This window comes from Lathamus discolor, chromosome 18, assembly GCF_037157495.1.
Source record: "Lathamus discolor isolate bLatDis1 chromosome 18, bLatDis1.hap1, whole genome shotgun sequence".
In the NCBI taxonomy this organism is placed as follows: domain Eukaryota; kingdom Metazoa; phylum Chordata; class Aves; order Psittaciformes; family Psittacidae; genus Lathamus; species Lathamus discolor.
The window spans coordinates 5,137,309-5,158,010 of NC_088901.1; the positions used below are offsets into that span (position 1 = coordinate 5,137,309).

Below are 20,702 nucleotides of genomic sequence, written 5' to 3' on the forward strand. Positions count from 1 at the left end.
CAAGGCTCCCTCATGGCCTGGCCCTGACACCAGACTCCACTTCCCTCCCCCTCTGCCCCTAGCCCAAAGTACAGAGGAGAAATAAATGGTAGCACAACAGTCAGCAGAAGGTAATATATTGTTATCTAATTAAAAATACAGCAAAATTAAATACAGCAAAAATGCAAGAGTAAGGAGCCATTATTTTACAGCACAACCACACTGAAATGCTGCACGGGGACGTTAAAGCATCTGGGACTGTAACCAACTTACAGCACGTGAGAGTCTGAGAACATTTTTCCGAGACCTTCAAAATAAGGAAAGAAAAGCCCAAATAAAGAGGCAGGTGTGCAGAATGGGTTTAAAGAAAGACAAAATAAAAAGGAGGAAAACAAAGACAGGATCCAACAGAAATCAGAAGCATACATGGATTTTTCTAGAGCCCTATAGGGAGCACAGCAAGGTGTCCCAGTCAGTGCACAGACAACTCCACTGGTTCAGCATTTCGCAGCCACACAAAGCCAGCAGCAACAGCATCCACCATCGACACCTTTTCCACCTCGACAGCACAATCCCAAGGCAGCAAATATGGCTTGGACCAGGAGAACCTCTCCCCTTTCTGACCCAGTTGGATCTCTGAGCCCTGACAGTGCTGCCGCCTGCCCCTGCACAACCTGGGTCTGCCCAGCTCCATCCCCTGCTCACACCGCCTCTGGTGAGGTCATTTTTGTAACCCACAAGTGGAAGCGCTCACCACAATCAGGCTCGATGGCCCACACCCAGGGGCAACAGAGCTCTAGCCCCTCAGACACCAGGTACAACCCATTCCCCAACTCCTGCTACCACCCATACACACATTAAACACAAACCACGTTCCATTATTCACTTCCCTCCAACACTAGGCAAGTGGGTTTAGGTTCCAAGACTAAAATCCTTGCTTTTTCCAAAGTGGGGGCAGACATACAGGGAATAGCCAGGATTTAAAATGGAAATAAATCCTTCCCAATTGCACACAGGGAACATGATAAAAATATTCCTTCTTCCTACTAAAAAAGGCAAATTGATGCCTTCATTGATCTTTAAAAACTGCTTCCAATTCCAGAGGCCAAGACCCCTATAACCTTCTCAATTAAAAGGAAAAAACAAAGGAAAAAGACGTTAAAATCTGACTTGGTGCACAGGAAAATTTCTCCCCAAGCCCTTTGTAGTTTTCTTCCCAGTAGCCAGCAGAAGACAACAGCAGCAGCAGAGAAAAAGTCCCCAGTGGCTCTTGGCATCCCTGCACAACAATGTAAGCATCCGGACAAGATCTACAGTAACAGCAGAGAGAAGGTCAAGAGCAAAGATTAAGAGACGCAAGCAGAGAGCAAAGCCTCGGGACTTGACACACTTGCCAAAAGACTAGGGAGCAGATGGGTGCTGCCTGTCCCAGGGAGCCCAGGAGGTACCAGATCACAAGGAAGGACACCCAGTGTCCACTCAGCCACATGGAGCCACAGAGAGGCTGACCCTCGCACTGCATCAGGAGGGGGAAGACTACTGGGAGCAACATAAATACCAGCGGGAGAGGGGGCAAAATATTAATTAAAACCATTTTATAATTTATGAAGAGGTTAAATAGTAAATAGTCTCTGATCTTCCACTCTCAGCAGGTGCCAAGACTTCACATTTTCTTGCGTCGGGAGGTTTTGTACACCCTTCTTTTGACGGACGACAAAGCCAGAAACAGGATGTTAAGGGCAGGTGGAAAAGAGGGGGCTTGACACTGAGAAAGGGACCAGAATAGAAGATAAAATACTGTGCTGTTGTCTTGTGCAGATCAAAGCTTCTCCCAGCAGCTGCAGCCTCCAAAGAGTTCAAGGAAAAGGGCTGTACCTTCTCCCCCTTCAGTGCCACTCCCCACCAGAGGGCAAGTCCCAGATCTGCACTGCAAGCTTATCTCCGAGAGAACCTGTTTTTGAAAGCTTTGATAGTCTTTGCCATCATGGGTGCAATTTCTGCAACAGAGGAAGGAAAAAACCCAAATCAAACAAGAAAACCCCACAAGAGAACAGCAGTCCCAGGCTGGGAGAGCAAAGAGCAGTTCAAAGCTGCTTTCTGCATGGCAAGACAGAATTCCACTTCAGCTCTCCCTGTTTCTTTCCCAAAGGGAGCTGCACTACAGTGCCAGTGTTCCAAACAGCTGGACAGACACAGAGGGACAGCAGGAGGGACAAGGCAGGGTTTCTGCTGCACTGGTACCATCAAGCGCAGGCTGATGCAGCCAGCACTGAGCAGGAAGGTGAATGAGATGTTCCCCTGTGCAAGAAGTTTGACCAGACTTTATCGCCCTCTCCCTTTATCTCCCTAAGGAGTAGGGAGGGGAGAGAGGTCACCACCACCAACCCTCCCACGCAGCCTGGATTTCCCTACAGCAGAAGCAATAGATTTGTGTGCTTGTAAAGGAAGAGATCTAGGAGACCACAGGGATGTTGTGCAGTTTGTACTTACTCTTCACTGGTGGTTTCTTGGGGTCGTAGGAGGAGAAGGTGCTACCTGAAGATGGGACAGAATGGGCACTGCTGGTGCTGGGCCCATCATAGGACTGCTCCTCACTCACACGAGTGTGGCTTTTGCTAGATGTGTACAGGACTGGTTTTATTCTGGAACAGAGATGGGACAGGCATTTCAGAAAAGGACTCACTGTGGTTTGATGCAATTCGTCAGACACAAGCCATGATACCCCATGGAACCAGCAGTGACCAGGATCTCCACAACTCCCAGCAAGGAAGAGGCTATTCCAAGTTACAAGGACCTCCCGGACACACAGAATCCTTCCCTGCCAGGATGCAGAGCTGCAGAGGGGGAGCTGGCAGGAAGAGGCCCCAAGCAGCAAGGGCTCCTGAGCAACACTCACTTGGTCTTCTCTGGCAGCAGAGGTCCTCCAGTTCCAAACTTCTCTTGTCTCCTTCGTACATCCCGAGGGGGCTTTGCTGCAGAGTTCACAAATGCCATTTTGGCCACTCTACCTGTAGGAGGCCAGAGGGAAACACTGCTCAGATCCAACTTACTGTCTTACCACAGCAAACTCCAACCTGCTCTCCCCAGCCCATCCATTCCAAAGCTCTGGCAATAGCCTCCTCCCTAAGGTCTGAACCTCTTGCTGTGACAACACGGGCTGTGAGGAATCAGACTGATCATGTCAGCTCTTCTCACAGTGATCAAAGAGCAGGAATGCTTTCTCCCACCATGGTTTTCTTCAGCCCCAGCACAGAGAAGCCACTCAAGGAGATGCCTCTGCAGCCCTGCACATTCTTGCTGCAGAACATTCTCTGGTCTGCACCACCACTTCAACAGATGAAATCGAGGGTCTGCTACACCACTGAGCAAAGGCCATCATGTAAGACCAGAGAGCCAAGCAACTCCTCTATTGGCCTAGATCCACACCAGTCAGTCCCAAAGACCTTCTCCACACAAAGACATCTCCTGGGCAGCTTTCCCAGCCCCCTCTCTGCTCCTTCAGCCCTCCTTTACCTTTGGGTTTGTTGGCATGAGCAGAGCCGATGTTCCGCGCCAACATGAGCAGCCGCTGCTCTCGCGCGTCGTGCAGCCGCAGGTACATCTCCCGCCAGGACTCAAACTCCTCTGGCTTCTCGTTCTTGAAGTCTCGCAGACAGTGATTGTGCCACAGTTGATCCGTATCCTCGATGAGGACCTGAAGCAAACCCACACGTGAGCTGGGATCCCTCCCGACACCTTCACTCCCCTCTCCTTCAGCATCAGATACTGCCAAGTCACTGGAATGCCACAGAGGGGCCTGCTTGCAGCAAGAGATGGGCAGGCGGCAAATCCAGGAGGTCAGGACAGCAAAAGCCACCTCTTGTTGAGCAGAGCATTGTTCTTTACTGTTCTGCTATTGCAGATGAGGACAGAACCACTCCCGCATGTCACCGTCACCTCCCCAGGCCAAGGCACTCACATGGTTACATTCCTCAATGCGGTACAGCTGCTCTGGGGTGCATCTCTCCAATACTGGCTCCAGCACGGAGAAAGGGACACCACCCACTTCATAGATTGCTAGAGAGAAGCAAGATGCACAAAGTATTTACCCTGCTCCCTCCTTGCTGAGGAAAGGGTTTGACACCTTGAAATGCAGCGGAGGAAACTGCAGCGCTGCACGAAACTAAGCAGTACAAGGGGAAGGAGAAAGGAACCATGAGTGCAATAGCACTAACAAGGCATCAGGCACCAGGAACTCCAAATGGCTCTGTTGGCCACTACTTCCAGTGCTTCAGCACTCCCCCAAGCACATGGACTGCTGCTTCCTGCAGTACCCAAGCTTTGAGAGAGCTCTGTCCCACAGCGGTTAGGATGCCTTGTGACAAGGACAACTTCACATGCAACTGCTGGGATATGTACAAACAAGTCACCAAGACTTCAGTGTACCTGCAGGGCAGCGTGAGCCACACAGATAAGGAAAGGTACTCACAGTCAATGTTGTTACTGAGGACTCTGATGCACTGCTGATACAGAGACATCATCTTGGGGAGGTAGGCAGTTTTAGAGCCTGAATACACTTGCATCTTTGAATTCAACCGGCGCCCTGTGAAACCTGCTTCGCTCTCTTCAACCGGCGAGGACACTGCTGCAAAGGGAAAGACTTGGGGTAAGAAGGGAACAGGGAAAAGAAGAGCTCACCCTTATGAATGGCACAGCAGACACAAACTGGGAGTCACCCAGAAGCAACCTAAAGGGCTAAGGCTTCTCCAAGAGACCTGCAAACTAGCTTCAGGAAAGGCAATTCCAAAGGCCAAGCCGCAAGAAGGGTCAGCAAAGGATCTTCCCAATGGAAGAGCACATGGGAAAACAACCACCTTCGGAAAACTCTGGGCACCAGAGGCAAGACACCAGACCCCAACAGGAAGACTTGAAGCCAGGCAGCAGCTGCTCCCACTCCCTCCCACAAATGATGGCTGCAGCCTGTTTCCTGGCCAACATACCTTTCCTTTTCGTCTGGGAGCAGGTAATGGACTCGATTGAAGGAAGAGGGCGGTAATTGGCCTGGATTGGAGGCAGTGGGATCTCTGGTAACGTTGGTACCGCATCTAAAAGTATCTGGAAGGAGAGGAGGTACATGCAAGTAAGCCAAGAGTGCACAAGAATGTTACATCCTCCTGGTGTACAAAGAGCACTGAGCTGCATTTGGGCTGTGTTTTGTAGAAGCCACTCAACACCGACTGCATCAGGAAACAGCCTCAGGGGGGCTGCACTTCTGCATGGCTCTATCTAGGCAAAGCAGCCAAAATTTGGGAGCTGAATCACTCAGCTCCCTCCAGTACAAGCCATGAATATCTTTAACCTACTTGGCTCAGTGCTGAAGGCCTCTGGCAAGAACCCAAGTCAGATTAACAGTGCAAAGAACTAGAGAAAACACAAGAGAAGGCTGGCAAAAACAGTTCCTTGATCTCAAACACTCATTTACCTGTTCTGTCTCTTCTCCTTCCCACCTCCTGCAAAAAGACTCTGCAGTGGTGGTAGAGAGAGAAACCTCATGAACTGAATGAAGGAAGCCTCTAACCCAAGGCACTTACCAGAATGAATGGCAAAGTATTTAGCTGAAGTTATCATAGAATAGGTTGGGTTGGCAAGGACCTTAAGATCATCCAGTTCCAACCCCTGCCATGGGCAGGGACACCTCACACTAAACCATTCCACCCAAGGCTCTGTCCAACCCGGCCTTGAACACTGCCAGGGATGGAGCATTCACAGCTTCCTTGGGCAACACATTCCAGTGCCTCACCACCCGAACAGTAAAGAACTTCCTCCTTATATCCAATCTAAACTTCCCCTGTTTAAGTTTTAACCCGTTACCCCTTGTCCTGTCCCTACAGTCCCTGATGAAGAGTCCTTCCCCAGCATCCTTGTTCTCTTTTATTCTCCCTGTTTTTGTATAAATGCATTTTACCTATTGCTTTTCTCTTCTCCCCTCCCTCTTCACCCGCTTTTCCAGCAGAGTCCCACTCCAACAGCACACAGCAACGCCTGCAGGACCAGGAGCAGCCGCTCCCACCTCCTTTGTTCACTTTCAGATGCTTCAAAGCCCTCACAGCCTTACCCTCTTTGGTTTAGGAGACTCTGGTACTTTCTTCTCTGCTTTTTTCTCACTTGTTCGCTTGTGGCTTGGACTTTTCCAACTCGAGCTCGAGCTGTTGGTACTGGCTTTGGATCCGTTCTGTTTGCTGTGCCCTCGGTCTTTCTCCCCAGCTGGCCCAGAAGGTTTGACCACTTTCTTCTTCTTCTTTTGGGGCTGGTCGTAGCTGAGGTACGACTCAAAGGACATCGTTGGTTGCTCAAACTCATCCTCCACTTCCCCCTCCCCAAAGCTGGAGGAGAAGCCCACAGACTTTTTGTCCACGTCAGAGGCTTTGCGCTTCCCCTCTGCAGATTTTAAGCTCCCAGAAATCCCCTTCTCTTTCACCCTGTTTGAGGAGTCACTCTCAGCTTTCCGTTTCTCCCGCTCAGAGTTCGAGGTCTCCAAGCTCAACTTGGGCTTTTCCAATTTGCCTTTTTCAGAGTCCCGATGTTTCTGCTTCTTAACGTGGTTGTCCAAAGCCTCCCCTGCGTGCGGCACCATGTGCAGCTTCTCCTTTCTGGAAGCACCGCTCTCTCGGTTCTTCTCCTTCTTGATGCCGTCTGACGTCCTCTGCTTGTCCTTGCTGCCCCCTGCCACAGGGGCCTCTTGGAGCTGCTCTTTCAAAGAGGTTTTGTGCAATCTCTCCGGGCTGAAGGCAGAGCTCCTGTCCTCCTCTCTGCCATCAAGTCGCTGCTTCTTGTGAGACTTATGCTCTTTGCTTCGACTCATGTTCCCTTTGTCATGGAACTCACCGGGGTTCCTTTCCCGGCCTCCCTGCAGCTTCTCCTGAAAGCTGTGGCCTTTACTGGCTTTCCGATGAAATACTGTTGGTTCTTCCTGCTCCTCAGAGCCATAAGGGTCTGTGTACATGTCCTGAGGGCTCTCACTTGGCTCAGGTGACCCAGCCTGTCCACAGTCCGAATACTCCTGATCTGAAGAGAGCACTGGGGAAGATCTGCCCCAGCCCTTCCCCTCGTGGCTGCTATAGCCGTAAGTCTCATGGACTCTCTCAGGCCTAGGATACCTTTTGGACTTCTTTTCCCTATGATCTGGGCTATAAGACTGGCTGCAAGATGGCTGGAAGGGTTCTGAATACTCCTGATCAGGTTCCTCATCCTCTCTGAGGGAGGATTCCTGATGTCTTTTGCTTGAACTGCTCCTCTCATAGTCACGGTCTTCAGAATCTACGTTATTTCTAAAGGGACAAGAAAACAAAATAGATTAAACCATCAAAATACAAGAAGAACCACTCCCCATGGACCACATGGATGGGAACCTGTCTTACAGAAGACTCCAGTTGTATCCGGTAGTTTTGTGGCAAGGAAAGCACAAATTCCCTCAGGCACAGCAGCATTCAGGGATTTAGGAACTACAGTTCTAGTGCAGGAATTCATTAAGCCATTTGGTTAGACTCAGACTTCACACTTCACTGGCAAGCAGAGATGGATGCATACAGAGACTCCTCCATGCCTGCACACTCCCAGCTGCATGGTGCCTGCTCAGCATGCAGGGATGCCACAGCCCTTGAAATGATCATGAAAACCTGACAATCTAAACCATCTCACTGCCGAGTTGTACACAGCTTGGTTACTGCAGCATGCTTGCTAGCATCAACCTGCGCTTTCCATAGGATGCTTGCACACCAAAGCCTTTCAAAGCAAGCCGCTTTCTTCACTTGGGCCGACAACTTCCTCTCTCGAGCACTGTAAAATGGGAAGCACGCAGATTGCATCTCTTGCTTCATTAAGGGCATTTTCCTGCCATCTACTGTTAATCTCTTCATCAAACTACCAGTTCTTGAAAATCGGCCCCTTCTTTCACGGCAAACTGCAGCGTCAGCAGCCCAAGGCACTGCGGCTACCAGAGGCAGGAAGTTAATGCCAAAACCAGGCAAAAACCCCATGCAGGGTTAGCACATTCGTGTTACAATGTTTTCCAGAGCCGTCGCTGTGCTTCCTTGGCCAGAAAAGTTTATGGTCTCCACTGCAAGAATATAACAACGCCAAGTGAAGAGGGTCACGTACCTGTCTGCCTCCTGGGACACCGGCACGAGCTTCTTCCACCTGGCTACAAGGTTCTTGGCAAAGTCTCCCACCAACTCATGTTTCCGTAAGCTGTTCACGGTCTTCCCAACACCCGTCTCCTTCATGAGAGAGCCAAGACATGAATTCATCAACAAACCAGTCGGCATTCCCCCCTCTGCTAAACTCCAAGTGACTAAAGTTCACCTGCTACCCAGTGCTGTAGGCAGAAGTAAACCTTCTTGATCAAAGGGCGAGGATATCACATACATTGAGTTTTCAGCAGATACCATAGAATAGTTTGGGTTGGAAAGGACATTGAGATCATCCAGTTCCAACCCCCCTGCCATGGGCAGGGACACCTCACGCTAAAACAGGTCACCCAAGGCTCTGTCCAACCTGGCCTTGAACACTGCCAGGGATGGAGCACTCACAGCTTCCCTGGGCAACCCATTCCAGTGCCTCACCACCCTAACAGGAAAGAATTTCCTCCTTAGATCCAATCTAAACTTCCCCTGTTTCAGTTTGAACCCGTTACCCCTTGTCCTGTCACTACAGTCCCTGATGAAGAGTCCCTCCCCAGCATCCCTGTAGGCCCCCTTCAGACACTGGAAGCTGCTCTGAGGTCCCCACGCAGCCTTCTCTTCTCCAGGCTGAACAGCCCCAACTTCCTCAGCCTGTCTTCATACGGGAGGTGCTCCAGCCCCTGATCATCCTCGTGGCCTCCTCTGGACTTGTTCCAACAGTTCCATGTCCTTTTTATGTTGAGGACACCAGAACTGCACACAATGCTCCAGGTGAGGTCTCACAAGAGCAGAGCAGAGGGGCAGGATCACCTCCTTCGCCCTGCTGGTCACGCTCCTTTTGATGCGGCCCAGGATACGAATATCATTTATTAGCATTCAGTAAATCAAAGACAACTTAACTTTTCCCTTGTCAAACACTAATTAATTGTGTTAATAAGCCAAGCTAGTATTTAGCATGGCCACTGGTAAGTCTGAAGACAGAAGTCTCTAATAATTCTGAGGATTAGCGTTTCCTAACTCCATGCTCATTCAGTTACTGTTAGGATCCACCCCGACTCACATCTCAGTCAAGCAATAAGCTTTTGGAAGAGCTGAGGATACCAAACCATCCCCTGTGGCTTTGCACCTGCTCTGATTCTCTGTGCCTGGAATCTAGAACCTCATCCCAGCAGTGCCTGTGACATGGTGCTGTCGCAGGTGGCCAAGGCAACACACCCCACTCCACGACAAACAATTATCCCTGTGCCTTGACAGACATGGTGGAAGCCTGAGAGACTTCACAGCTCTTACCACAAGAATGTCAACCGTGATGGGCAGCTCAGACAGCCTCTTCAGACTTTTCAGCAGCTGTGGAGACAAGGAGGAAAGCGTTCACACTTGTCATCCTGAACCACACAGCACCACCAGAAAGGAAGAGAACCCAGCACTGCGTGAGAGCTTGTCAGAAAGATGCAAGTGGCAGACAGCTGCTCTCATTCCAAACCAAGCTCCCGAGAGCTGAACATGAGGGGCAACTGTAAAGGAATTATCATCTCTTTGCCTACGAGGGCCCATCTTAGGAGTCTTACAATACACTCTGTTAGTGCTTTCTTCACACAGGGCTTTCAGCACCTTTGGCTGAAAGCATCAGGAACAGACACCCACAGCTCTTGCACAGTAAGTGGAAGGACTTGGAAGCTTGTGGCTGTCGGAAGGTGGTGCTGAGAATGGCATTCCTTGTTGAGAGGGGCAGGGGGGAAAAGTCCTTCCTAAAGTTCTGCAAACTGGCCACTGGGGCAAGGCAGACTGCTAGATGCAGGTGAAGGGGATGCACCTGTACCTCTGCCAGCAGGGAGGTTTGGGGCATCACTTCACTGATGTTTCAGCTGCACATCTGACAGCACTGCTGCTCCTCACGTTGTTTCCCACAGCTCAGCTCTAGCCACAGACCAGCCCCATCAGCATTATTACAGCCCCTATACAGCCCAGGCTTTGTTCAGCACTGCTGTGCTGTATCCCATACAAAGGGCTGTCCCTGATCCAGAAGATCTTCTCTCTAAAGCACTCTGCTCATGCTCAAATTAGCACCATTGACCTAAGCTGTTCCAATCACCTCCTCTTGCACTGTGCAAGGATCAGAGAGGTTTAGAGCTTGCCTTCCTTTTGAAGGAAGGAAGTTCTTTTAGCCGACTTGAAGGGTTGATTACTTTCAGAGAGAAAATATCTCCTCAAGACAGAGATAAGGGCTCATGCAGCTGAAGCAGAACCACAGCACGGTTTCTGTTCACCAGCAACCACTCCATTATATTTAGGTCTTAATTACCATGACCAAAGGTTTAGGTTTTCGTGTTTGTTTTAGAAGAGCAAGACAGTGACACCACCAGTAACCATGTTCCAGCACCTGTGAGCTGATGGGGGTGCAGCAGCTCTTGCTGTGCTGTAACCTGGGTCTTCAAGCCCTCTGTCCCTGCAGCTCCGGGGAGCACAGAGTCTCCCCCCACTTTTAGCTATTAGTTAAAAGCTATTTAACTTTTAGGATTCACAGGATCTGAGGCAGGTAACGTGCTCCACTGCCTTCCTCAGCTGACGAAAGAAAACTCCTTAAAGCCTCCCAATTATTTTCTAGCTACACTCCACCGTAGCATCTTCCACAGCTCTTTTTGCTCTTCAGTAATTTGCTGCCTTCAGGGCCGAATTCCAAACAGAAAAGCACTGTTCTCAATGGGGCTCATCTCTGGATTTCATATAGGAAGTGTGGTTTGAGACCAGGGGACTACACATGTGATCAGGAGCACATCTCATGGGGAACTGGCTCATTCCAGTTCTCACCGCAGGCAGCGGCTGGAAACCCCCCCCCACATCTTAACGAAACCAGAAAGCAAGAGCTGATGTTCCGAGAGGCCACACGCTGCCTACGTGTCCCTTCAGCAGGCTTGGACACCTGCACGCTCATGAGGGATGCTCACGCAATCCGAGCTCAGCAGACTTCCCGGCCAAGCAATAAAATCCTCAAACGATGCCATCAGGAAACGGGGCGTTTTTGTTACCTGCGTCATCGGTAACGCGCTTATCTGGCAATCTGAGCCATCAAAACCCGTGCTCCTTGATGCCATCCAAGCGGCACGCAGCCTGGGAACACCCCAGGAAGGCCACGTTTGGGAGCTGTGTTCATACAGCACAGCAAAACCTCTCTTTGCTGGCAGCCTCTGCGGAGCCCAAGCCCGTGTGCATGAGACGCGCCAAGGGAGGCAGCTCCGATGCAGCGGGGGGGGAGAACTTGTGTTAATCCGTATTTCCTATGGAAACGAGCTGGTGGTGTACATCCCCCAGGACCCAGCCAAGCAGACTCCAACCTGGCAGCTCAGCTCAGAACTAACCAAGATCCTATGAGAAAAGGGGGCCAGGCAGAAGACAGAAAACACAGAGCCTGCCAGATGAAATACAGATGAAAAAGCTCTTCTCAAACAGCCCAGTGCAGGGCAGAGTTTCAAGCCCCCACAAGACACGAGCCATGAAAACTTCCTCTGTGACATTACTGATAAAATAACTCCAAAGGGCAAGACCAGAAAACCAAAGGCTGGAAACGGTGCAACGTGTGGATAGCACCCAGAGGTGCTGAGGACCTGTCCCGCTCACAGGTAAAGCTGTATCTGCTACAGAACGGTTGAGGAACCTGTTGCTTTCCAACACAGGAAGGTGCTCAGATGATGCACAACCTATAGGGACAACGCAATGGCAGCTAGATTCAAGGCTACAATCACACTTCCAAGGACACAGTTGGAAAGGTACGAGACATACAAGGAGTACAACCCTTTCTGCTGGGGAAGGAAACGTCCCTTATCCTGCTAACAGCAGCCTGAAAATGCTCAGCACCTCTCCCTCCCTTTGCAAAACTTCTTAGGATCAACAGAGAAACGACACCACCATAGGGTTACTGGAGGAAGAGTCAGCCTGTGCAAATAGCACCCAGAGACTTGCAATGCCCGAGCAGCACAGACAGGCAGTTACTGCCCGAGCTGACGCAAGGGTCAGGAAACGGGAGCAGCGACTCCCTGCGCCCAACGCGCTGAGCCAATATTTGAAGTCCTGCACGTGCCTTCAGCACCAGAGAGCCCAAAACCCCCTGGAACCGAGTCCTCAGCAGTCCCTCAGCTCCCTACCAGTTAAACCCTGCTCTGGTCTTGGCTGAGAGGAAAAGGAACCTGAGCCTCTCATTGCTTCACTCCTGGCACGGCTGGAGCTGGGTACGGGGGCCTCTCTTGCAAGGGGTGGCAATTGAGCAGCTCGGTGTCCATCCATCCTCGTGGGCAGTGGGAGGTCCTGGGAAGCGAGCCGTGCGCCTCGGTCGAGGTCAGCCGAGCGCAGAGCGGCTCCACGGCCCCATCTGCGCCCTCGTGCACCTGAACTAAGTGAAACGCGCACCGGACACCTGCAAACCGGCACACCAGATGCTCCTCCCTTAACGTACGAGGGCAGGGATGGCAGCACGTGCTGGGCCCTCACCGGAGCTCCAGCGCGGCTCCGGATTGCAGCCGCAGAGCAAGGCGGCTCAGCCCAGCGCTCGGCAGGAGCTGCCTCCACCCGCAGCCCCGTGTCACCGGACGGGCTGGAGCACTCAGCAGCCGCACCGGGCAACAGGTTCTGGCAGCGGGCACGTTCCCTCGTGGAGACGGGCGAGGGGCAGCGAGCAGCTTCCCCCAGCCCAGCGCAGGGACCGGGGCAGAGCCAGCGCTCAGCGGCTCCGTGCCACCGCCCCGCGCCTCCCGGTGCCCCCCGCGGCCGGGCCGGGCCGGGCCTGGCCTCCCGTCCCCCCGGTGCGGGCACCGCGGCTCTGGAGCACGAACGCGTCACCAGGGCAGGACTCTTCCGCCAAGGCCTCCCTCCCGCTGCCCGCCTGCCCCGGCGCTGAGCCCCGGGGGGGACCCCCGCCCGCCGCGGCGGGGCCTCCAGCGTGGCAGGCAGGGCCTGCGCGGCCAGCCCCGGCCGGCAGCACCGGGACCGGGGGGGGGATCCCACCCGGGACAGCCCCGAGCTCTGCCCGCAGGCAGAGCCGCCCGCCGCGGCCCCGGCCGGGCAGGGCACTCCGGAGCAGCGCAGGCCCGGCCCCGCTCCCCGAGCCCCCCCCCCCCCCCCACCCCGCGGGACGGCCCGGGCCCTCCCGACCCCCAGCCCCGCCGGCCCTGCCGCGGAAGGGGAGCCCCGGCCGCGCCGCCGCCGTGTCCCCCCCCCCCCCCCGTCACCTTCTTGGGCTCGGAGCTCCCCGCCAGCCGCGACTGCAGCTTGCCCACAACTTCCAGCACCGACGCCGCCATTTTTATTGCTGGCCAGGCCGCGGCGGCGGAAACGGCTTCACCGCCCGCTGCCCGCACGGCATCTGCCCGCCGCCGCCGCCATCTTGGCTAAGGGCAGGAAGCGGAAGCGGCGCTGCGCTGCCCTGGCCGGTGGCGGCCATGATGGGTGAGGGCAGAGCGCTGCGGGTGCCATGTTGGGGCCTGGCAGCGGCGCCGGGGCAGCGCCATCTTGAGTGCGGGCAGCGCAGCGCTGAGGAGCCGCTCCGCCATGGTCAGCACAGCGCAAAAGCCGCTCCGTGCCCAGTCTCTTTGCCTCCCAAACGCACATGGCTCCAGCACGGCTGCTGGAACGCGTGCAGAGCAGGAGCTTAGATTCCTTCAGGGCCAAAGGCTGCGTTATTCCAGGCCTGGGGCTCCTCAGGCACGGGGGGAGCAGCAGCAGCAGCAGCAGCAGGGCGATGTCTCCCCACATCATCCCTGCTGCGCCCCTCGGCAGTGGAGCCGGGCCTTTGGCTGCCTCCCTGTGCCCTTGGCAGTGCCCAGGTAACCCTGCCCCGCTGCTGGGGCCGGCTGCAGCCATGCCCTTGGCTGGAGCAGCGCTACCTGAGCGCAGCCCTTGCCGTGGCTGCCCTCCCCTCACCCCAAAAGCCGTTCTAGACGCGGAGGCGATAAGAGCCGCCAGCTGGCAGCGAGCAGGCAGGAGGATGTCCCGTGGGGCAAGCGGAGGGGCCCTGCGCTGCCCAGAGCTTCCCCTTGGACTCACCGGGCTTAACGGCAAGGTAAGAGCAGCCCCGGCCGGCAGGACCTGCAGGGCTTGTGCGGGGCACGGGGATGGAAGGAACGGCACTGGGAGAGCGGGTTCCGAGCCCGGGGCTGGCAGCAGCAGTGCCCAGGGCTGCAGCGTTCAGCCCCTGCGCTGGGGGCCGGGGCAGGTGAAGGACAGGAGCTCTGTTCGGTGGGATACTGGAGGAAATCGGCCCGTTGGAACTCCCTGAGGCTGCGGCATCGAGCGGCGTGGGTCCTGCTGTGCCGTGCGCTCGGGACTATGGTGCGGGGCTGAGATCAGCAGCGCTGGATGGACGTGAGGACAACGGCTGTCGTTTAAGAGGAGTTTAAACAGCCAGAAAGAAGCCGTCTTCCTTCTGTCTGCGGCCTCCTTGAAACTATTCCAGCTCCCCAGATTAATCCAGCAGCCGGGATTAAGCCGTAGGAAAACCACCCCTTCCAGGTGGCTGCAGTGGTATTGCAGCCAGAAGCAGGCACGGTGTCCCATCTTAACTCAAGTGCAGGTAGGAAAGGTCGCTCTGCCCTCCCGCAGCCACCCGCTGCAATATCACGAGCACGTGTTTCCTATGGGAGCCTGACAAAGGTGTCCAAAGGGACAGGAAGGAAGCCATGGACATCACCGAGCCCAAAGCATCTCATGGCTCCGCTGTGCTTGTGTGGGATGCAGTTAGAGGACACCTGGTTTATCCCAGAACAAATTCCTCCTTGTCTCCTGAATGGGATGGAGAAACCAGCTTCATTGCTGGGCTTTCCTGGAGGAGTTAAGGTGGCTTTTGGGGATGGGACAAGTCCTGCTTCCCTTTGGCTTTGTCGGGCAGCAGGGATGCTCTGGCAGTGCTGTATGGCAGGACACGGGTCCGAGGGATCTGGGGAGAAAAGCTGGAGAAACATTGGAATTTCCTGAGAAATTCCAATATTTCACCTGTATTTTGGTTGAAAAGCTGAGCCTGCAAATTTTCCTGGGGAATGGGGAACAAAAGGTGTGGTTGGGAATATCCGAGTGCTGTTGCTGGGATAGGGTAAATCCCGGTTCCTTTTCCCAGCCTGGAGCTGTGTGTCAGAAGCCGTTTCGCGTTCAAACACACACAGAGAGAACAGGATTTACACCCGAGTTCCAGAGGGCCTGATGCCCGCTCCAGGATGTGACACTGCGACAGATGAGCTCTCCGTGGTGTAAAGTGGGGTAATCCCCATGGAACACCGCAATGCCAGGGATGGCTCAAGTGCCTGGGGCTTTGCTCCTGAGTCCCCTTGGCTCCCTGCAGCAGGGCCAGCCCCGCTGCTCCCCCTCGGGCTCAGCCCTGAATCCCCTTTTCCAGCAGGGACTTGGACCAAACTTTTCCCTTCTCCATATTTTTCTGCTGAAGTCTCATCATTTCCCCCTTGTCCTTGCTAAATACGAGCCGATGACTCAGTTCCGAGCAACCTGATCTTGATGGCCAAGTGCAACAAACAGTCCCCAGACATGTGAGCGCAGTAACAGCTATTTCTGGCTGGCAGATCTCTTCCCTCATATGTTGGCTGCCCTGAGCTCCCTCAGAGGAGCTCAAGTCCCTGCCAAGTTTCAGTCTGGAACTGGGGAACATTCAAAACCTGCGTTACTGTTCTTCGTTTTTCTTCCCCCCTTCACTTGCACCCTGACCCCAAAGAGCCCAAGCGGTCGGCCAGATGCCTCGCCGTGCCCAAGGGGCTGAGGGGGACATGAACCCCCTTTCCCTGCAGTGCTGGGGTTCATCTTAGCTTGTTGCTGTGTAGGAGCCTCTGTCAGAGCCGCTGGGACTTGATTCACCCCCGTCTGACGTGGGCTTGAGTCAGCAGAAACACACCCTGTGATGGCTGGCTCGCTCTGTCTGGAGTCTGTGTCAGCCCAGCCAGCAGAGCAAGCATGGCCCCGCACCCCAGGAACCAGTGGGTGCTCCCAGTTCCACCCAAAATCCCAGTCCTCTTTCATCACAGTGCTGGCACTGGTCGAGAGTTGAGGATCCCCTCTTGCAGTCATGGCCCTCAATGCCTTTCACACAGGGCTTGAGAGGCAGATCCCATCCTTCCTTTGGCCTGACCCAAAGAGTGTTGAGCCAGTGGGAGGTTTCCCTTTGTTTCACTGAATGTCAAAGAGCAGCAGGATGCCTGCACCCCTGCTCCAGGGCTCCTCACCTCTCCTTTCCCCCCAGGTCCCGTTCTGGTTCTACCAAGATGGCACCCAAAAAGAAAGCCCCCAAGAAGCCCAAGGTGGATAAAGAGGCTGCACCCAGCCCCCCGGTGACGGTGGAAGATGCTTTGCTGGATGTCCAACACCTCAATCACTTGAATAGTCTGTACGACAGCGGCTCCAACGGCTTCCACTGCACAGCCACGGAGGTCGAAGCCCCGGAGCATGGAGCCAGCCTTCTGGAGGGGATGAACCAGATGCGCCAGAAGCGGTTCCTCTGCGACCTCACCATCACCACCAAAGCAAAGTCCTTCGAGGTGCATAAACTCGTCCTGGCTTCCTGCAGCGAGTACTTCCACTGCCTGCTGCAGAGGGACCCTCAGCTGCACCACGTGGAGCTCCGCGACGTGTCCCCGCTGGGCCTCGCCACCACCATCACCTATGCCTACACAGGCAAGCTCAGCCTCTCACTCTACACCATCGGCAGCACCATCGCCGCGGCCACCCGGCTGCAGGTACCGGCGCTGCTGAAGATGTGCAGCGACTTCCTCATCCGGGAGATGGCTGTGGAGAACTGCGTCTACATCGCCAACATCTCCGCCAACTTCGGCCTCAGCCAGGTGAAAGATGCCACATGGAAATTCATCCGGGAAAACTTCCTGGAGTTCTCCAAGACTGACCAGTTCATGAAGCTCCCCTTTGATCAGGTCAATGAGCTGCTGATGGACGATGGCCTGCAGATACCCAGCGAGGTTGCTGCCTTCCAGATTGCTGTCAAGTGGCTGGAGTTTGACCCGAAACGGGTCCGGTATGCTGCCGACCTCCTGAGCAACATTCGCTTTGGCACAATGTCTGCTCCAGACCTGGTCAACCATGTGCAGCCTGTGCCACGCATGATGCAAGATCCGCAGTGCCACAAGCTCCTTGTCGATGCTATGAATTACCACCTGCTCCCCCACCAGCAGAACAGCCTTCAGTCTCGGAGAACCAGGATACGGGGAGGCCAGAGGGTGCTTGTCACAGTTGGGGGTCGTCCAGCGTTGACCGAGAAGGCTCTGAGCAGGGAGATCAGCTACAGGGATGCAGAGGGAAACTGGCATAAGCTGACAGAGATGCCAGCAAAGAGTTTTAACCAGTGTGTGGTGGTGATGGATGGATTCATCTACATTGCAGGTGGGGAAGACCAGAACGATGCCAGGAACCAGGCCAAGCATGCTGTCAGCAGCCTGAGCAGGTAAGACAGGCCCCATGCGGCCATGCAGGGGGTTCAATCTAGGGCCAGCCTTGACCTGCTCTCTGGTTTGCCTGGGTTCATTTTAAGGTCTATTTACTGCCTGTAAGATTCCTGTTGCCTTTCAGGATTCCTTTTCTTCACCTCCATGTCTCTCTTCATCATTTAAATGACAAGGTTTGTTTCCTGAATCCCCATAAACCTCTCACTGGATGCCCAAGGGATTACTACTAAAAAAAAAAAAGCAGTAACCATGGCAACCTGACACGCAGTATTTGGTTTGCAACATAAACCTGACCTCCCCAGTGGCTCTGCCCATGGCTTGGCTCAGCCACCTGAGACTCAACACACAATGGCAGTGTCAGCACTGCTCGAGGCCAGCGCTGTGTGGGTGCTGATCACCCCACTGCAGATAGGAGCTGTCCTGGGCTCTTTCTCCTGCACCAAGGGAGGCTGAAGGGACCCACTGACTTCCTGTTTCTGGCCAGTAGATGCTCATCCTCCTTCTCCAGCCTGGCCTTAGTCCTTGTGGCATTGCTCTGGGGACCTGACAGCTCCAGTTCCCTCTCCTGTCTCACGGGCACACAGGAACTGGCTTCTTGTCATGTGCTTGGCTTTGGCTTGGCACAGTGGGCAGGAAAGGCTTGTCCCTAGCTCCTCTTCTACCCACCAAGACCCAATAGAGGGGACAGTGATAGTACTTGAGGCACCTCAGATCTATAGCTCTGTCCATTTCTAAGCCAGGCTTAGAGCGGTGATGGAAGGAGCACTGCTGCGCCGTCCCAAGAGTTACGGCAGCAATGCCAGCAGTCACAGGCAGGATGGAGTCCTGTGCAGTGCTGTCATCTCCATCTGCACTGCCTGTCAGGAGGGGGTTTTACTGCTGGAGAAGCAGAGAGGTTCTTCAGAGCACAAACTGCCCCCCCAAAGGCAGATGCCTGGCAGGCCCCACCTCTCCCTGTGGCTCTGATGCCAGTCCCGGGCAGACAGATCTCCCTTTGTCCCCAGGTATGACCCTCGCTTCAACACATGGCTGCACCTGGCCAGCATGCAGCACAGGAGGTCACACTTCAGCCTCAGTGCCTGCGATGGGCTCCTCTACGCTGTGGGAGGGCGCAACGCCGAGGGCCCTTTGGCATCCGTGGAGTGCTATGTGCCCACCACCAACAGCTGGCAGAGCAAGACGAGCCTGGAGACACCGCGCTGCTGCCACGCTACCACCGTCATCGGTGGCAAGCTCCTGGTCACTGGTGGCTACATCAGCCATGCCTATTCCCGAACCGTGCTCTGTTACAATCCCAGCACCGACTCCTGGAGGGAGCAGGCAATGCTCAGCACCCCCCGGGGTTGGCACTGCGCAGCCACCGTGGCCAACCGAGCCTATGTACTGGGTGGGAGCCAGGTGGGTCCCCAGGGCGAGCGGGTGGATGTGATGCCCGTGGAGTGCTACAGCCCAGTCACGGGGCAGTGGAGTTACATGGCACCGCTGCCCACGGGGGTCAGCACGGCTGGGGTGGCTCTGCTGGAGGGGCGCTTGTGCCTGGTGGGTGGCTGGAACGAGAGTGGGAAGAGGTATCAGAAGTGTGTTCAGTGCTACAACCCCGACCTCAATGAGTGGGCTGAGGACAAGGACCTCCCTGAGGCCACTGTGGGTGTCTCCTGCTGCACCATCACCCTCCCACGCTCCCTGAGCTCCAGGTCTCGGGCCAGCTCTGTGGGCTCAGCAGCAGCCAGCACGTAAAGAGCCCTGGGTGCCACATGGCTTATGCCAGCCGCGAGGGAAGGAGACAGAGCTCAGAGGTGTGGGGTAGCTGGATGGGGAGGCACACTACTGTCTGGAGTCACTGCAAAGCCTCAGACACTCTTGTTCCATCACAGCAAGTTTGGAACACTCTAGAAGAACGTCTTCTGAGCTACCTGCATCCCCATCCCACAGCTGAGGCAGGGATTACTCAAGCAGGGCCACTGAGCATCAGGGCAAACACTCCTGGTTTTGTTCTGGTCTTTGCACAACACAGCGGAATAATATCCAGGAAGCCAATGTGCTGCTGAAGGGAACCCCAATGTGCCACAAAGATGTCAAGACAAAGCTTCAGCAAAGCAGGCTGCTTTTTGCTGCTCACCACAGTTCTCATGCGGGAACTGATCTTCCCCTGAGAACTCCCAATCTCTCTCTGGAGTTCACCTCAAGCATGGAGCTACACCACAGCAGAACACCATTCCCATTCAAGTTCCACTTCCCTCTGTGTGTTTCAGCATGCACAGCACACACTGCCCTGTGTATCTTGGAGTGGGCTCCATCCTGAGCAGTGCTGGCAAACTTCTCTGCTTTACAACTGCAAACAGGCTTGAGAAAGGAAGGGTCTGGTCTTTGAGTTAACGCTGCACAGTGACTGGGGGAGCATGTGCAGACTGGCATAGAAGTGAGTTTCACCCTTAATTTTTTACTGTAGCTTTTTATTGTAACGTGCAGGAGAAAACCAAGCACAAGAGGCAGAAGCAAAGGGTGTTCCTGAACCCCACTTGTGTGAGCTGCCCTGCCCAGCAGGGAATCTTCTCTTCAAACAATAAAGACCATACCTTTGCATGTCTGGCTGGGTAATTACAGCAGTTTTAAGTTCACATGTGAAGCATTTTAACAAAGAAGCTAATCTCTTTGGGATTTTAACTGCTTCAGGTTTTCTAGCACTCATTAAGAGCACCATGATCTGTGGGGCAGAAACAACTCCACCAGCTGCAGGTACAGGCACTTCGGTCTCACACCACCCAGGACAGCAGCTTGGCTCCAGGGTTCTGCTGGCTCATCCCAGCTGCCCCTCCAGGGCACAGGGTTTGATTCCCAGTTCAGAGGCACCAAGGGCCTCAACTCATCCCCTCAGCCCCTTTCATAAAGGGCCCTCAACCACACTTTGGCGTTATAGCTTTGCGTTACTAAGAGGGTACATGTGCCATTTCCTTGGGAAGCCAAACAGTTCCAGAGCAGCCAAGTTTCTCCCACTGACTTGGACTCCCTCATTCACTAGGAACCCTCAACACTGCAGCTTGGGCTGTTGAGGACCAGACTCAGCACTGACTGACTGCACTCCCCTCAGATGTTCAACCCTCCAAAACTCCCACTCAACAACTCC

The 20,702-nt window shown here is 54.4% G+C and overlaps 2 protein-coding genes across 5 annotated transcripts; one reads left to right on the forward strand and one right to left on the reverse strand.

The window, feature by feature from the left end:
• Positions 1 to 99: 99 nt before the first annotated feature.
• On the reverse strand, positions 100 to 13,512 carry ELOA (elongin A). The gene is made up of 11 exons (XM_065697928.1): positions 13,358 to 13,512; positions 9,429 to 9,485; positions 8,116 to 8,234; positions 6,074 to 7,286; positions 4,959 to 5,073; positions 4,448 to 4,603; positions 3,938 to 4,035; positions 3,493 to 3,673; positions 2,876 to 2,987; positions 2,470 to 2,621; positions 100 to 1,976 (listed from the first exon to the last, which is right to left on the reverse strand). The coding sequence occupies exons 1-11, from the start codon at positions 13,427 to 13,429 to the stop codon at positions 1,915 to 1,917; spliced, it is 2,337 nt and encodes a 778-aa protein (XP_065554000.1). The 5' UTR covers positions 13,430 to 13,512; the 3' UTR covers positions 100 to 1,914.
• Positions 13,333 to 20,161, forward strand: LOC136023466 (kelch-like protein 31). 4 transcript variants are annotated; one of them, XM_065697930.1, is made up of 4 exons: positions 13,333 to 14,187; positions 14,341 to 15,661; positions 16,366 to 17,577; positions 18,583 to 20,161. In XM_065697930.1, the coding sequence occupies exons 2-4, from the start codon at positions 15,630 to 15,632 to the stop codon at positions 19,313 to 19,315; spliced, it is 1,977 nt and encodes a 658-aa protein (XP_065554002.1). In that variant the 5' UTR covers positions 13,333 to 14,187; positions 14,341 to 15,629; the 3' UTR covers positions 19,316 to 20,161. The 4 variants fall into 4 exon arrangements, with proteins under 4 accessions (XP_065554002.1, XP_065554004.1, XP_065554003.1 ...); XM_065697932.1 differs by lacking the exon at positions 14,341 to 15,661 and having other exon boundaries at positions 13,334 to 14,187; XM_065697931.1 differs by lacking the exon at positions 13,333 to 14,187 and having other exon boundaries at positions 14,197 to 14,697.
• The last annotated feature ends 541 nt before the right edge of the window (positions 20,162 to 20,702 follow it).

Coding starts and splice junctions, on each gene's coding strand:
- ELOA (XM_065697928.1), bottom strand. CDS start 13,429: ATGGCGGCGTCGGTGCTGGAAGTTGTGGGCAAGCTGCAGTCGCGGCTG. Junction 4,036..4,447: donor CCTCAGTAACAACATTGACT/GTGAGTACCTTT, acceptor GCTTCTCTCTAG/CAATCTATGAAGTGGGTGGT. Junction 3,674..3,937: donor GCATTGAGGAATGTAACCAT/GTGAGTGCCTTG, acceptor GGTTTGCTTCAG/GTCCTCATCGAGGATACGGA.
- LOC136023466 (XM_065697929.1), top strand. CDS start 16,202: ATGCCTTTCACACAGGGCTTGAGAGGCAGATCCCATCCTTCCTTTGGC. Junction 17,578..18,582: donor GCTGTCAGCAGCCTGAGCAG/GTAAGACAGGCC, acceptor CTTTGTCCCCAG/GTATGACCCTCGCTTCAACA.